Source organism: Varroa jacobsoni, unplaced genomic scaffold, assembly GCF_002532875.2.
Source record: "Varroa jacobsoni isolate VJ856 unplaced genomic scaffold, vjacob_1.0 scaffold_858, whole genome shotgun sequence".
Lineage (NCBI taxonomy): Eukaryota > Metazoa > Arthropoda > Arachnida > Mesostigmata > Varroidae > Varroa > Varroa jacobsoni.
The window spans coordinates 250409-267862 of NW_019213760.1; the positions used below are offsets into that span (position 1 = coordinate 250409).

The 17454-nt window shown below is 39.6% G+C and overlaps 1 protein-coding gene across 3 annotated transcripts in view; it reads right to left on the bottom strand.

The window, feature by feature from the left end:
• Gyc88E (Guanylyl cyclase at 88E) overlaps positions 1 to 17454 on the bottom strand; it is a 39581-nt gene that overhangs the window by 17474 nt on the left and 4653 nt on the right. For all 3 annotated transcript variants that reach the window (XM_022840304.2, XM_086970077.1, XM_086970078.1), the window contains exons 2-5: positions 9061 to 9229; positions 3929 to 4028; positions 3172 to 3339; positions 2290 to 2435 (exon numbers count right to left, since the gene is read on the bottom strand). In XM_022840304.2, the coding sequence (XP_022696039.1) occupies positions 2290 to 2435; positions 3172 to 3339; positions 3929 to 4028; positions 9061 to 9229 (583 nt within the window). The remainder of the gene's footprint in view (positions 1 to 2289; positions 2436 to 3171; positions 3340 to 3928; positions 4029 to 9060; positions 9230 to 17454) is intronic.

Consider the following 17454-nt stretch of genomic DNA (forward strand, 5'->3'; position numbering starts at 1 on the left):
AGAAGGCCTAATTGCGTTAGCAGCCACAGGCTACAAAGGCCCAAGATGTCTCCTATGTACAAATGGACGCCGTAAAATGCTAAGTAAAATAACGCTTCCCTGAGCGCCCATTCAGCGATTAGTGTGTCTTATCTGACTGTTTTTGTCAGCAGCCAGCACATGATTCCGATATTTCACGATTGCTAATTTATTTTATAAATTTGCATCATTAAGTCACACTGCGCAAGGGATACAGTAATTTTCATTGCGAAAGCTTGTATGAATGGCTGTTGATTATATGAGTGATTATATTTCTATAGTATACCTTTCCACGGCCTCATCTGTGTACTCCACATCGAAATCAGGTGATGATTTTAGAGTTTTACGTCTGGAACCTTTGAAGCACTGTGACATCCAGTGAACAGCGTATCAACAGATTATTTGCCTAGAGAAAAGCTGGCAGTCCCTGTTAGTTTACCGTTCGTATATATATATATGATCAGTTTTCCCGATTCTATCATGCTGATTGGGTAGCAACTATACCTGGGTCTACGCATGCGTCTTGTCTGTCGCGTTCGCGCTCCTAAATACTGACACATTTAAGAGACGGACGAGTCTCACGGTCACGAGGCAAGGTTGTGCCGTAGCTTAATGGTCTCTTGACTTTTCTGACTTGACATTTTTGTTGTGTTTGTCAAGTTCGAAATTAGCGGTCTCTTTTCTAAATCAAATTTCTTTACTTCCTCTGCCAGACAATGCTATTACGCAGCCCCGTGTCTGGGCAGACCATTGTTATTATCGAGTAAATATATTCAAAAGTTCCGTAGTCGTTATGGCCATCGAAAAACTAACAGTACTAGAGCGCGATGCTCAAAAAAATGGTTTTAAGCCATTTCCAACAGACGTACACGGTACACATATGAAGGGTCGCCAAAGATCCACGTTGACTCTTGAATCTACCAAAATTGACATTTTTATATGATGATTAAATAATATGATTAATTACTTGTCTTTGTGCTGGAATAAACTGCGTTGTAAACTGAGTAGGGCAAACGTTGCCTTTGTGAGTTCCCACAGTTGCAACGTAAACTGAAATGGAACCAGACCTTTTTGCATTAGAGGCCCTACTTTAGTCGACGTTTGCCTTCCTCCATATTGAAAGGTTTGCGTTGTGAGAATCTCGTGATATTTGATCAGATTGTCGAGGGCATCAAAGGGCTTGAGAGAACGCATAAATATTAACAGTTGAAGAATCGTAGGCTTATTTTTCGTACACTGAAAAGTTTCATGTATATCCCGTTAACTTACTTTCCCATTAAGCTAAACCATTCGCTCTGCGGTAGAAATCTCCTGTACATCCAAGCAAACGGGCCGCACAAAAGGCTGGCGTTGACAAGGACTAGTTGTGATGCGAACGTTATTGCATTAGCTGTTGTTGAACCTTTCATTGTTGCCAGGCTTGCGGGCAACTATGTGAAATGGACTAGTAAAGATCCGCTGAAGAAGAGTAATAATTATTTTCTATAGAAAAAAATCATATTAATCAACCTGTAGCATTAATCTAGACAAACAAATTATTGCTTATAGCTAGGGTAAATGGTATAATTGAATTGGAAAGACGTAGTTATATCATACGCGGTGAACGTCAATGTATGGCCTTTTCGACAGCACACAACACCCATCCCAAGTTTTTCAGTTGTGTGGACGTTTATCTGGAAGCAATCCTTTTACATTGCTCGTTATGAAGCTGTAGCGTTTATAATGAGATACGGCCGGTCCAAAAAAAAAGCTTTCAGGAATCGTTGTTCAATTTACCCTGCAAAGCTAGGTATAAGGCTAGGACAATGAGCTCTTCAATGATGGCTTTTAAAGTTTTCTCAAGGTTTTTTTGTTTTTTTACTAGGGATAGTTTTGACAAACGAATCGTCTTACTGCTAAAACTGATCATTTGTTAAAGCAAGATCGACTGAGGAAGCACACACTGAGCAATAATTCAAAATATTTTGTTTTGTGCATTAAGCGTTACTTCGAATGTATTTTGACAGGCAGTATTACGAAAATAATAGTGAAATTACTATGAAATGCTGTTAGTAATTGGCATCAATAGCTACTGTTAGTTGAAACGATGAATGATCAATGTATCGGACAAGGTAGATGATGTCACCTGCTAATAGTTCGATTCGAGTTATTCTTTCACTCTATGCGTATTTGTGCTTTTCCCAGAAGGACTTCAGGTAGCTCGCTCGCCCAGTAAATCCATATATGCTCAATGTGTACAACGATGTTTCCTAGAACCGAACTTCAACCAACCAGAGCTCCAACCGTAGATTTAAAAGCACTGTTTTGGAACTTCAGTCGCATGATAATGTGTTGCGTATTGAAGATTGACTCCTCCTTCAGAATATCCACTTCGACAACTGTATTGTAGAAATGGGCGCCAACCTCCTTGATTTGTCCTAGAACACGAAAAAGTTGAGCTCGCTTAAATCTCGACATCAGCTCTTTAGTCCAGTAACAGATAGTTACGTTATTACAGATTTAACCTAAGCCCTTTGCAAATACGCTGGATCGTATTGTCTAATACGTGCCTATGTACATCTAGGTCCTGTCTAATCGAACTGCCTTCATATAGGCTTTGCAAAGATCTTCTCCGTAATGAAGACCTATATATAACATGACAACGATGGCTGAGCGTCCGACGTCCTTTTGTACAAAATGACCTAATACGCTACGCTGTCGTGTAATGCAATTACACGCATAATTAATATATATGACGTCGTTAATATGACGCGACGGCGCTCGGCATGAGACATTGTACCTTCTCGCATAGCCGAAACAGCGTTTGTTCCATATTATTCCATCGCTTGCCCAGTTCGCTTCCGGACAACGAACGATAAAAGTGAGACAAATTTTGACAACATAGTTCGGAACAAGTGAAAAGGCAAAGACTCATAAATAAAATACATTGTATTTTACACGTACTAGCAAACACACCCAGTAAGTTAAAGGAACTTTATACATACAGTGCCCACATGTCAATAGCCACATCCTCAAGTAGGGACAGTGTGAGAACAAGTTTCGAGATGGTCCTGTTTTCGTCACAAAACATAAAAAAAGCTTTCATAGAGCGAGTTTTTCTATTTACGATTTTTTTTTTCTGTGGAATAATGTCTAAATCACTGGAGGACTTACCGATGGTATACCATAGATAACCCCTTCGAGCGCTCCGATAGTGAAGTGTCAGACCCGAGTCTGATTCTTGTTCGCAGAAAAACGAAGGTGCCTTCATTTTTGGGTAGCTGAACTTAAGGTACTCGTGCAGATTGTCCAGGCCATTAATAAAGTCTCGCATATGGCGACCTAAATAGAAATCGATTTGATGCAGCACCACACACTTTACTTATTCGGATCCGTTCCTTTGAGCGTAAGCAAACAGCTTTCACAAGAAAATTTTTCGTTTATACTTAGGGCAAATTATCTGCCCTTATGAAATAGATATTTATACATAATAACATTTGATCATATGTCAATGAAATAACGAGAATAAAATTCTTTTGTCGTAAGTGTTTCTTTGTCCAGTTGCTGGGAACTGTTTACCCTCGTAGTGCCGTTAATTCTAAGCTAAACCACACGCGTCATAGTAATCGAAGATAAGTTGAAGTTTTTTATGTTATTTATCAAAAATCAGTTCTTATATTGTATATGTGGTACAAGCAATGGACTAAATTATAGATAGTATACATTGGAGATGGGTCAGGACAGGTATTTTGAAGTAGATATCTGGCCGCTCCAATGTACACGTTGCCGAGATCATCTCTAGGCCATGGGATTACTCACAGTGGGGGAATATGATTATAGTTCAAACGGCCTCTATAGTTGACAATTCGAATAGGGTACATGTTAATACCTGTTTTAAATACGCTTATTTGAAATAAAATTGACTATTTACCAAGTACGGAGAGGACGCGATCATATCCATACTGAGCGAGAAATGACACGAAAAATACTCCCATACCTTCGAAGAATTCGTTTTCCTGCATTTTTAATATCTGTTAATATACAATAGAAAAAGAATTAGAAAGGCACTCATATATTAAGCTAGTTCTAAAAAAAAAGAACTATGTGTACATAGCATAATTAGTCGATGCGGTTCTCTAATTAAGTCCGTCCTGAATAGGGAAAAACTCTAGAATAATCTATAAGTTAAAAGTTACTAGCATTTAGATCACATGGTAGGTGTCGGTAGTGTAACAAGTCTTCATCATACTTCAGACACCGCATCTCATGCCTATTCAGAGAAAATGAACTCGCGTAAGAAACTGCCCGCAACAATGGTACTCTTCAATGCGTTTATTAATGCTCTTCAAGGCAGTATCAAACCGAATGACAAAAACTGCTTTGTCTGACCCACTCAGATCTCAGACCGTAACTATCTACCTACCTACAAGCTATTTCAGCGTTATACTAGGTGTATCCCATATTAACCAATATGTTTGTCTCCTATATGCTTTCTATATGGTTATGTTGAAAAATACAGAAAGAGAAGAGTGGCATAAAAATGTTAGCACTCACATCAGCGACCTCACACATTCGGCGTAAGCGTCAGAGGGAAAGCCACTAAAGTACCTAAAGCAATCTGAGCAAGAGGAAATGTTTCCTGGCTATTGCTGATGGGCATATATGTCCAAGGGTACAACGGTGGAGAGATGAGCTGGAGAATCCTAGCTATAGCTTAAATATTTTTAGTCTACCAATAAGCCCGACCTTATTACAATATGTATATTCGAGGACACACTGACGCCAGCCTGCTTGGGTCATAGGTTTTGTTTCGTAAGCTTAAGAATAACAAATTTCACCTCGACTGTGTTGGCCTGAAATTGGGTGTCCGCATTAACACTGGTAAATATTGCTAAATCTAAATATGCAACTGACCTGATCTGCAGGCATTGTTTTGGAAGGTTTTGTTAGGTACTTGGGAGTTCATTATAAATATACCGATTGTTTAGTTTGATCGCTTCTTGTCGTCTGGTTAGAAATTACAAACGTTAGCCCGACTGCTGCTAGTAAATAAGAGGTGTAGCTAGCGACCAAAGGAGATGCTAAACGATATTTGCAATGGTAAGGCAGATTCAGTAGACCATTATCCGGGACGGCAGACCTACGCCAACATTTTCTCTACCTTTGGACTTTTATTATTACGATTTTTTATTGCAATCTTCGTATAGCCAATCAGTACCCCTGTACAAAATTTTAGGAAAAAGCTGTCGCCTCCATCAGCATTCCAGTTGGCCTTAGCTCATACGCGCCTCCAAGTTTGATATAAGCGAAGGCTACCACAAGCATTGTACAAATGCAACAATTTCACCTCAGTCTCATTAGTATCAGTATGACTAAACGAGTGAGATGTTAACCTGGATTTATCTTGACAAGCCTACCCTGCTCTGTACATAGGACGACAGCCACAGCCATATTGATGATAAAACAACTAGTTTGGCTTGTAGCTTTGAGAAACGAGAGCAAAATAAATTGTTCGTTAGATCTGATGGTCCTAGAGGTTCTGGCCAGATCGTCGCAACCTAGAACAGAGGCGACGTCCTTGCCATTTCGCACAATGACAGTCGTTACGCTAATGTAAGCTTGGAGTACTCATGATCGTTGTGTAGTCGGATTTTTCTGTCATGCCTTAGCAAAGCTCTCTATGTTCACTTGACTGTACTTAATGCGTCAACGGAAATCTACGCGTTTCTGCAGCGCCATCCCGGGAGGTGACCCCGTCAACACATTTTCGACCCATAAGTCACCATGTGTGTGCGCGCGTTACTTGAGCAATTTCTTTAAAAGACGAAATCCCGTTTACCACTTGATTGACTAATGCAATGAGATTTCTACACGAATCATTCGTTCGTTTCCATACTTTACATTCGTGACATCACTGCCAGGACACAGGCACTCCAATCTGGCCGTGACCGTTTTCACTCGGCTAGAATATGGAATATATATATATATATATATATATGCTGAGCATTAAACATCATTCATACTGTTAACAGCCTTAGTTCAGATACTTCGCCTAGACATATAATGCGAAAGCTGCATTTGCCACCATCCATTGTACGCTCCTTTTTCTTCTGTAGGGACGTAGCTATCCAGCGTCAAGTGCTGAATAAATGGATTTTTTTGCGTACCCGATCCAGAATACAGTGATCTAAAGACGTACACATATTTTTGTAGACTTCCTAAAGAAGCTATTGTTGCTCGTCATATAGACCGTGCTCGATCTTGGGTAGTTGTTAGTGTTCGAAGCATAAAAATGCTCTTATAACGTGACTTTGGTCTCCGTGAATAAATAAAAAATAGCGTTATTTGGACATCGCTCTCAAGGGAATTATATGTATCGAACATCAATGACTAGATAAGTTTGCCTCAGCCAATTGTGTTGGCGAAATACACGTTCCACGTTGGCCTGAGCTCGTTTCCCGAATACTAACGCAAATACTGCATCTTTAAAAACTATTATATTTATATACTCGGGAATGGTATTTTACCAATGACAGCTGGCATACATCCCACAACCGCGATACCGTTAACACAGCGCTAGGAAGGCCCATCTATTTCGCACGTCTTATAAAAGGTATAGTGCAATACGTATTTTGATACGTTCTACAGAAACGAGGTTCCCAGATTTGCCAACCATATCCAGCACTTACAGAATTGAAAACGATTGTTTGTCGTTCCGAATAGACACTGAACTATAGAATACGTTGCGAGCTTTACCCTGAGGTACTTTACGAAGCCCCAAATACTCTTCAGCTAAAAACCAACGTTTAAGCTGCAACGACTCAGCTGGTCAGAAGTCACTACGAAGTCGCGCGTTTCATGGGTCCGCTATGGGCCAATTGCTGCAGTGATGAATAAACAGGTTCGAACGCCTTCGTTATTATGCTTCAGGTGCTAATATGCAAACCGCGGACAGCAAAGATGCTGAAGCTTGCAAAGCCGAGAAAGCCATTTTTAATTAACAGCTATTTTTTTTCCATGTAGCGCCCTCTTAATGTTACCCGTCGTGTCGAAACGATCTTATCTCAGATCCAGAATAATGCACCTACATTACAATAGCCAATGGTGTCGAAGGAGTCTGTCTTCACAGAGTCACTGCTATATCGATCTCAATTTTACAATAAAATGTTTATTTACTTTTAAGTAACGCCCCTTGCTTATCTGCTACTGAATGGTTCCAGATGCCTGCCAGCGTGTCGAGAAAAGTTGTAGGAACTACAATTTTAATATATGGCTGTGTGCTGTAGCCTTTCTGTTTCCGAAAATTCTTCTATAATTTATTAAACAATGTCGGCTCCAATAACCTCGACGAGAGGGCAAATAATATCATTTACTGCGAACTTGGAGTGATCATTTTGGGTCGAACTTTTATACCAAGATGAAGTTAAAAAAGAATTGGGTGATGATTACACGGAAGTTTTCCAACTTCAAAAAAATTGTCTAACGTTTACATATAGGCCGCTCTAAACCCGTTAGCTTTCTGAGTTAACGCGGGTAGAGAATACATTCAAGATTATCGACTAGTTTACCAAACGCGACTGGTCCAAACGATGATCTAGTAACGTGTCCACCGAGAAAAGAAGCTTTATGTTTCATATTTCTATAATCCTTAAACCAACTATCGTACGCACAATCTTTGTTGAAATAAATCGTAAAGATAGAGCTACGTTTTAGTTGATGGTTCGTCAAAGATGGCGACAAACTATGTCGCCGCTCGTAGCAATGCACCATGTAGTATTAGAGATTTTGCTTGATAGTTAAAAGTGGACGCTTGAGTTTTCCCGTGAGCCTGTTTCAGTACGAGGTGATCCTAATTTCTATAATTCCGGATAAGGTCGGACTATGTTACGTCGATTCATGAGTAGAGAAACGTACTACTATATAATACCAATAGCTAAGGAGGCATAACAGATACATTTACGAATAAAACATCTCGGGTGGACTCCTCATGGGAAATTTTTTTTATAGAAACACAGTAGATATGGGGGTGAATCCTGACGTATTGAGCCTTATCTTATGACAAAAAGAATCTAATCAAGATCAGACTGGAGTCGTACACTGAGCACCCGATCCAATGTAAGAAGAAATCACACTTTCAAAGCATTTATACTTGGCGTGTACGTATATATTGTCTAAGTACACGATCTGTATACATATTGGATTAGTCTTCTATTAGATAATCTAAGCGGTTCTTTTTAAATTAAGGTGTTTTTGCGGAGAACATAGTTTCGCTGGGCCGTGAACAGTCAACTCCCCTTGGCACCTAGCATTCACTTTTGGCAGTTTAATAACCGCTTCACTTGCAAGAACGCTAATAGTAAAGGCCACTTGTATTCTTAAGCCTTCTTTAAGCCACGTGTTAAATCACAACTTCTCAGAAGATATAAAAGCGATAATTACAAGAATAATGATTTAAGAACCTAATCAGATAGAGGCATCTCGGACACGACCTGTATTCCAGGGAAAACCAGCTTTGCTTTGAAGTTAGGTATCGGACATATTTGATAAGAGCGGACATCCCCGCCAGGTGGTAGGTACGTGAAAAGCGGCCAAGAGTCGTTGAGTTGACTGGTCACTTTCGATGACATTGTTCATGAGGCACAGTCTCCATGAGTTTCATTGGGCAGCATTGATCCGGCGAGAGAGTGCAATCTACAATAGGTCCGACTGGAAACATTGTCAGTATAGGTTTACAAGTAGTATTTGTTTAACAACGGCGTACAGCTTGTTTGCATAGTTACTGAAACTGAGATTCATTATATAGATGATTAAGAGTACAAGGCTTCATCTTTTAGAGAGGAAATTTTAGCTATGTAAGGATGAGCACAAATGAACTCACTTCTTAAACATAATTTCTCATCTACAAGATACTTCCGTGTGTATGTTCTCATTCCGAGACATTTCTATACATGTGGGTCGTTTGCTAAAGCTTTCGATGGCCGTTCTCAGCTCAATTTCTACAAAGTTGCCCCGAATCACCCCATGCGCCTGGGCGAGTAAAGTAAGTCTCATAAATAAACTAACCTTACAGCTCTTTGCGACAATGCGATGAACGATATTATCCGGATAAATGTCGTGCGTTGTAAAGGAGGGCTGTTCCACTCTTGCTTGCCGACGAATCTCCGCCCACTTGTCCTCTCCGTAGACAGTAATGATGTATTGTCGAAGGTTTTCGAAAATTAAGCCGTACATTCTGCAACCGGAAAGCGTTTCAAAGATTTCCAATAATCTTATTTTACATAAAACGTACATATATAGACGACTCACTTGAAGCTTGAATTGACCAGCCCGAACGGAACCGCAGTTACACTTGAACTTGCTAACAATAATTGCTCTACGTGATACGTAAACTTAACGAACGAGTCAACGAAATCGGTAGGAACGTTAGCTAGATATAATTGTCTGCTCTTTATAAAAAAAGTACTTCCGAAAAACACTGGTTTTTTCATATTGTACAGCTATTTTCTCGTAGTTTTTAAACAAACTATTTAGTTTGCAATGGCGGATAAAATAATACTGTTTTAAACGGATACGCTTTGTTCGACAAGAGCTTGTGGTTATCTACCTAATTTATTTATGGAAAATAATTAACCTTTCGACCTTAGTTCACTGACCGCAAACCGATCTATACGCGACCCGGCTTTTTCGGGAAAACAAAATGCAACGTCATAATTTTCAGAAAATCGTCTTCTTTGAGTAATAACGTCAAAAATATGAATAGGACTATGTAAAGTATAAGATTAGAATACAAGCACAGAACCCCTTTCAACCGTTCTTAGATAAACGAATTTCTATGTAGCACTAGAAATTGTCACAGTACGTGTACGTACGTACGTACGTACGTACGTACGTCTAGAGTTCGAATAATAACTGTGAATAGAACCGAGGAACCTCCTAGCCATAAACAAACCGGTCCACATCAATGTCTTGAACTTCACACCGGGAGACGGAGCACTTTATTTAGAAGCGCTGACTTAGTGCGATGGCTCGCCCGTGTCTGAAGCTGAGCAATGTGTTCCCATAAAATGAATCTGGGCGGACTCATTCGCTGTGGACGCCTCTGTTTATCGCGCCCTCATATTGCGCCTCGTTGCATGAACTTGTGAAGCTGTAGCAACAATAACAATAACAGTGGTAGCGTTTTCTTCCTGCTTTGCATTTTATCAACACTGCCATCCAATTGCTGTGCAGTACGAGAGTCGTTCTGTGTAAATTGCTAGTACTTTCAATTTGGCAGACGCTTTTGTTACGAATCGCCCACGGAAGTTACTTTGTAGCTTTATTGCCGTTTTTTTACAGTTGACTTTGTATACAGTTTACGTATTCTATGTACTTGTGTGTCCTGATCCCATTTCGCGTCCGGCAATGCCCATCCAGGTCGATCATCAGAAGACCCTTATCGACATATCGTTTTGTGTTAGAAAAGATACGGCAATTTTTTTTTTGGCTATATATTTTCAAGTGAATAGAAAGAGGCGTTGCCTGTGACAATTTGATGAAAAATGAAATTATTTTTTGGTGTTTCCTTTCACCGATGTATGCATATGCTTCGTTTTCGTATACTGTGGTTTCGTATACGAGAGTCTGCTAACCCAGGGCAGCAGCGATGTCGACGAAAGTAAAAAGTTAAAGTATGAATTTCTTCATAACATGAAATGAGCAACAAGCGTGCTACTGACAAACGGCAACTTACTTGAGACCGAAATCCTCCCTCGTTCTATGAGCACCAGTGTTCTGGGCACGTTGCTTAAATCCTAAATGTATCGCCAGGTTTTTACATTCTTTTATTATTGTGACGCTGGAAATTTATAATTTTGTATTGGTAGAAGGCTAAGCCGTATTAGCTGGCAAACAAATACTTTAAAGCCTGCTTTATATAGTAGGAATATTATGAAAATATGTTGGTCATCTCTGCCGACATTTGTCATCTTCTATGAAGATCATTAGGTTGAATATTGAAGTGTTTCAAAGTGTATCTTATTCAAACGATGTTCACGGAATCATACATCTGAAGCGCTGTAGAAGTTTTCGATAAGAGTAAGATCTTTTAAGACCTAACTTTAGCAAGTGCAAGTTTCAGGAATTTATATTGTAAAACCATCTTGATCCCTTTCAGTTAGGGCAATTACAAGGAAATTAAGAAATCGAAAGTGTAAAAATCACCGAAAAAACACTTAAAAACAACACTTCAAATAGATAAGAAGATCTTCAGTCTGTCATTATCTATGTCTTATTTAATGTCAATTTCTAACCTTTCTCCTCACTACATTTATTACTATTTGTAATAAATGTTATTATTACAGTGTTGTTATTAGTAACCTGATTACGTATCGACATGGGCTACCACTATTCAATCGTATACATGGTAGGCTATTTTTTTTTATGTTAGCCTCGAGAAAAAAAAGCATCTAGTAATTAAATGAAGATATTTAAATGTGCCAGAACAGGAAAGCTGTTCTAATTGCGTGCACTGTTATGTGGCCTCTTGCAAATTTTACAACTTGGCTTTCCAATAAAGTTCCTACCTGAGCAAAAACACATAAAGTAAGTGTTACTTGTTGCAGTAAGAAGTTCCTTGTCTTCTAACAAATATAGCACATGTGGCCATGCGAAGCAGAAGCTACTTGGCTCCAAGTCTGGAAAGGTGCCCTCTACAATATACCGCACCATTTCGCAAATACGTATTCCCATAGGTGTGCCAGGGCTACGTTTAACATTAGCTTAATATGTGTTTAGAACTGGCTTGGCAGCACATAGGCATTTGATTAGACCGCTCTAGCGAATGGTACAATTTGTTTGTCCAGATAACGCGTGCTACGCTAAAACGTACTTGTATTGACGATACCGTCTAACGTTTTCGCTTCCTGTTCGAAAAAATCCTATACCAGGCATGTCCAGTAGGTGCCATAAAGTAGAATAAAGACGACAACTTGCCCGTAAAGAACAGTTGATTGCAAGAATCACAGCGCTCTGGGGGCTCGGGTCATAGGCTGTCCACAAGATCACCGTGGTGATATCCATTATGGGAGCAGCGAACGAAATGGTGCCCTCGGGTGACATGGGCACAGCGCAGAACAATCAGGAAATGGCTGACTGGGGATATCGAATCGGGCGAGCACAAGGCTAACACGACGAGAAAACCGTCGCGTTTCAATAGGGCTAAGGTTTCTTCTCCAGACTGACTTGAGAATACGTTCTATTTTACGTTCTCGTTGTACGTTGTTGCCAGTTTCAGCAATATTTAATATACACACCTCGCGCGTTAATATACACCTTTAATATACACGCACTTCTACAACCTGCTTTTGCGGCCTAATGTTTATTTACGACTTAACTTTCGCAACGATACTTATAGACGGATTCTTGCCATCAGTCTTGATCAGACGCATTTGTAATATACACATGAAATTTGCGTGAATAAAATATATGGGGTAGGCTATATAGATGTATTAAGTGTCGACTGCAGAGGACTATTTGCCAACAATGGAGCTCTCTACAGAGTTAAAAACAATGAAAGTAACACGATGTTTCACAACTTATTGAGGCAACATGTTTTCATCCTATAAAGTGCGACATGAACCCGACCAGGTATACGCTTCTGGTGTAGGCCTCCTTTGAATTCTTCAAGCCACTACGACTGATTCAATCAAAACAACGGAACACAGTTATTGTATGGCATGCCAACGCGTTTGGCCATTCAGACTGTATCATAGGCGCTATTTAGTACGGGTGGTGATCATGATTTTATATTGTCTCTTCTGTATTGCCCAGCGCAGAGCGGATGACGCAACACGCCGCATAAGAGCGATTGGATAAAATACATAGTAGCTATACGTATCATTATGAACGTACGTCGCGTTTCTACAGTGTGGAACTTTTTTAAAACTAATATTTAACATTATTTCACCCTAAACAGTACACGGGCACTGTCGCGTTCACAGAATTACACGCTATTTGCCTCTGTATAGTGCCTCGACTTCATTCTACCTTAAGTGGCTTGTGGCCGACTTCAAATTCACTTTGTCGTTAGCTGATGTAAATGTTGACGTCTACCCAGGGTCATCTAATTGCGGTCACTGAAGAGACGGACCAGATCTTTCGTTATTCCTCAAAGGTATAGTTTTTCTCCACCATACAAATGAGTCGGGTGAGTGTCTGTCCCAGCTGCTTCGTACAGTTTCTATGCGCATTTGTCTCAAAAGGCGTCTTTTAGTTAAGCTAGGTTTGTTCTAGGGAGAGCCTGACGTTTCTACTAAAATGTTGGCCAATGCTAACCCATGCGAACTTTAGGTTCCTGCTCGCTGATAGTACTATTTAGGTCGATCTATTAATGCTCTGCGTAGATACAATACTGGTATACCCAAACAAAGTGAAACCCGATCGAGCTACCCGATGTATAACCTTCATGTAATGATTCATACGCTATTATTCTTCATTATGTGATACTTTTTACACACACATATAAACCGCGTTTGATCCAAATGGGTGATCCTTGAGAGAAGTTCATGTTTTTATAATTAAAGGGAAATTTTCGTGAACGGTGAAGTCCGATCGTAACCTCTATAAAATTTTGTAGATGGTCAAATTGACTGTCAGTCATAGGCCTGATGTTAACTTGGAAAACAAAATAGGTCTAAGATTGCTCAGGACATTGGTCATCTGAGTCGCCTAAAAGCTCATTAATATACATAAGTGTCCTCATAATGGCACAGTGGCAACGTGTTCGAATACTAAACCTAAGTATATATGGGGTGATTTACGTTCGAAATCGGGAGCTGATATAGTTTTTTTCCTGCTGGAAACCAGCAGTCTGTCAAGCAGCGGACGTATAATGTAGAAAAATTTCGATATCCGAAAGCTAGGCCAAGTTCCTCGTTACGGTAGACCTATCGGCGCACTTCGTCAATATAAAATACTGCTGGATGATGAAGTATTCTGTAAAATGTGTTAGGGATGCGTGCCCCCTATCCCCCAACAAAAAGGTAATTGTCGTTCCCCTTGTCAGTGTTCCATTGCTGTGCCAAAAATAAAATTCCTGTCTATTTGTATTTCTCAAACACAGCCCATCTAAATTTGCCTGTATGTTCATCCGGCCTTCCACACATACACACGGTTGATTTGCGCGCGCAGGCGCCACAGCCGGTCCTAAAAGCGAGAAATGTCGCAACGGAACTATATGAGATACATGCGTACGACTTTTATAAATGAATAACGCTTTGTGTGAGCGGTCTCAAATAGTATCGCTTCATGCTCTCAAAGAGTATATGTTTTCAATTTCCACACTGGGTTCTACACAACATTTGTAAAAATTTATGTTTATTCTGTTCTATTTAGATCCTGTAAATATCCTGTCTTTTTAATGCGTTTAGATTTCTTTTACAGATATGTTAGTCTTATTCTTTAAAGGCCATGGCTATGACCCTAGGAGAAGGCCCTATGACTTCGAGAAACAACGCTCTGTTTTGAAGGCTAAACTGATTATTTGTACAAGCAATACTGGTTAAAGATCTAAACCGAGCTTAATTAACATGCAAAAATAAACAGTTTTTTGTAAGACAAAGAAAGACATTTCGAGAGCTATTTTAACAGGTCAAAAATAGCAAGGGGCTCCGTATTAATTATATCGTTTACGCGCTTTTGGGCAGTCAATGTTGCCCCGCCACCATTATCTAGAGACAGACACAAATCATTGGCAGATGCTCATACTATTTGCATACTATATATATTCCTCCCATGGACTGTCAGAGCACTTTGTTCTATGACGACGCGTTCGTACATTATACATTGCCGCTACTAGTTAATAGCTGGCGTTCTGTAAATTAAAAGTTTTCTTGCATAATTTGGCACAAAAGAAGCGTCCGACCGGGAACTAGGACGACAGCCGTTTAATGAGCTTTTACCTGATGATTTGAAAAGATGTTCCGTCACTAAATTGCTCTGCTGGCGCCTAAGCTACCGCCGTGTATACTTATTTCCTGAAAGTATGTGCTCGTAGTGGCCCGAAACTTACCTAAAGGTGTTTCGTTGTCCTTTTTTATCCGGCCGCTAAAGGTGATTATCTGTCAGCGGCAGTCGAAATCAACAAAATGCTAACAGACTGTAGAAGTAAACATGCAGAACACATACGAAAATACAGATTTCAGCCTTGTCAGTATGTTTTCCAATACATTTCATTAATTATAGATGTAAAATATTACTAGTCTCTTCTCTGTTTCCTTATAGCCATTATAAGCCTAGCCAGACAAAGAGCCTTGTTAGGACTTTAGAAACCTCGTTCGGTAATCATTGCTTCTAATTTTTTCACCCGTTCTCGATCTTCTCTGACTCTGTCGTCATCGTTTGCTCATTCCAAAAGCCGTAAATTCTAGCTGGCAGTGAAACAGTTTAGTTACACGCGTCTGTAGACCGGTCATTGCTGATAGTTTCTGGAAGACCTAGTAAATATTGCATGAGAAAGGGATAAACCAACTGTAGAGCAGTTACCACCACTTTTGCTCTCGTTTATCTAGCTGGCTAGACATTTCATAGATAGAAGGATAAATTCAAGTAATTGCCATATCTCGATAGTTCCACTTATTATGTACATTTCCACTCAACGCAATTTCATTGTACGAAAGTATAGTGTTATTTTTTAAACTCTTACTGTATACATATGAGTACATTATAGATTTATTAATTTACAAAAATTGTGTAGAACTTATCATACCGTTGCCAACTTGAACGTTGAACTTATCATACCGTACCCAAGCTTTATATAAACGACTGTACTTTAATTCATTTTTTTCTAATGAACTTATCTCTAACAGGACTACCTTACACAAATTACATTGCATATTGGAAAGGTTGTACCTAGCCCTCAATGGAATAGAACTGGGAACAAATCCTAGCTTTCGCGTATTAGGCCGACAAACACTAAAACAGTTATTGGGGATTACTACTTTTTTCGGCTTCTTGTTTGCTAGTGTGCCCACATTTTTCCATGATGAATTTTTACATGCGTATAAGAAATAAGCTTTGAGATGCAGCTTTGTAGCAAATGGCACGTTAATTGAAAACCCTATCGATAAAATAGCTATTGTATTGCATCGTATGATGATGATTCTATGTATTGTTTGTCTTCGTTACCCATTTTGCAGTGGACCGCAATGACACTGTAAATGGGCGCGTCGCTACGCGTGCTTGTAGGTACGGTTATCCCTTAGCTAAGTTGGTTGTCTGTTGCTTCGTACCGTCGTGCTGCTTTGCTCGAGTAGGAACAATTGGGTTCGTGGGCGTTGATACTTGTTCTGAGGGGAGTGGACAATATTGCCACTCGTTGGATGTATGACTCCGGCTTGTTATACGGCTAAGGACACACTGTGATAGTAATGACGTATTCAGTATTATGAGGTAGCCACTGCAGTTTCATTAGCGACCATCGGACGCTGCACTCATCGTAACGTTCTAATTGCTTGCTTACATGCAGACACGTTACTGGCAATATCGAGCTAATAATGGATCGAAGTGAAGGCTGTCGTGCCATTTTGAGAAAAACCAATACCCTTCTTGTACTAGCAAGTTGTACAATCATCAAAAATAAACAGTAGCTATCTTAGTAGTAGGTCCCTAAGTATAATATTTCTTGCCGAATGCATTAAACACAAAAAAAACAGGATGTTAATTAAGTTAGTAGTGTGTATATGTACACATATATATATATATATAATATAAAAAGAAGAGTGGTGAAGTAACGTCCACGTTGAGAAGAGAGGGACTGCCTACACGTGAGATGTGAAGTTTGACAAAATGAAAAAATTGCGCGCAGCATATTGCAAAGCAACAGGAAAAACAACATTTCAACATAGTTCATTAATGCCTTGCAGACGCTTCGGCTGACGTTGGACCCGTCTAAGCTCGACAGGGCTTCAGGACAACCTCACTCGCTCACAACGGCTTTATTCTGATACTCTCTATTCATCGTATCGTAGCGTTTTACTAAGGAGGGCAAAAAAAGCGTAAGGATAAAATGGCATGTGTCAGATCTTTTTTATCTGATCTAACGAATATCAATAAGGTTGTCGGACGCTGTCCACACCAATAGTTTATGGTAGTAACAATTGTTCGATAACTATGTAGACACTATATTAGTAACACGCCTGAAATAACAAATATAATAATAACATTTACTTATCGGCTATAAATTGCATGCATCACACTGTTGTATTACAGATATCCTCCTGTGTTAGAATTAGTCCGCCTTATCAGACTTCATTCAGGATAAGAACTAATATCGTAGAACAACATTGTTAAATATTCTAATCTTCATCTAGAACAAACACATTTAGTATATCGCCAGGAATATCCCTAGCATCATTCTTCAGCGAAGGAGCATTTGATAATGAAGTGTGTGCTACGTTTGTTGTGGCTGTTACGTGATCT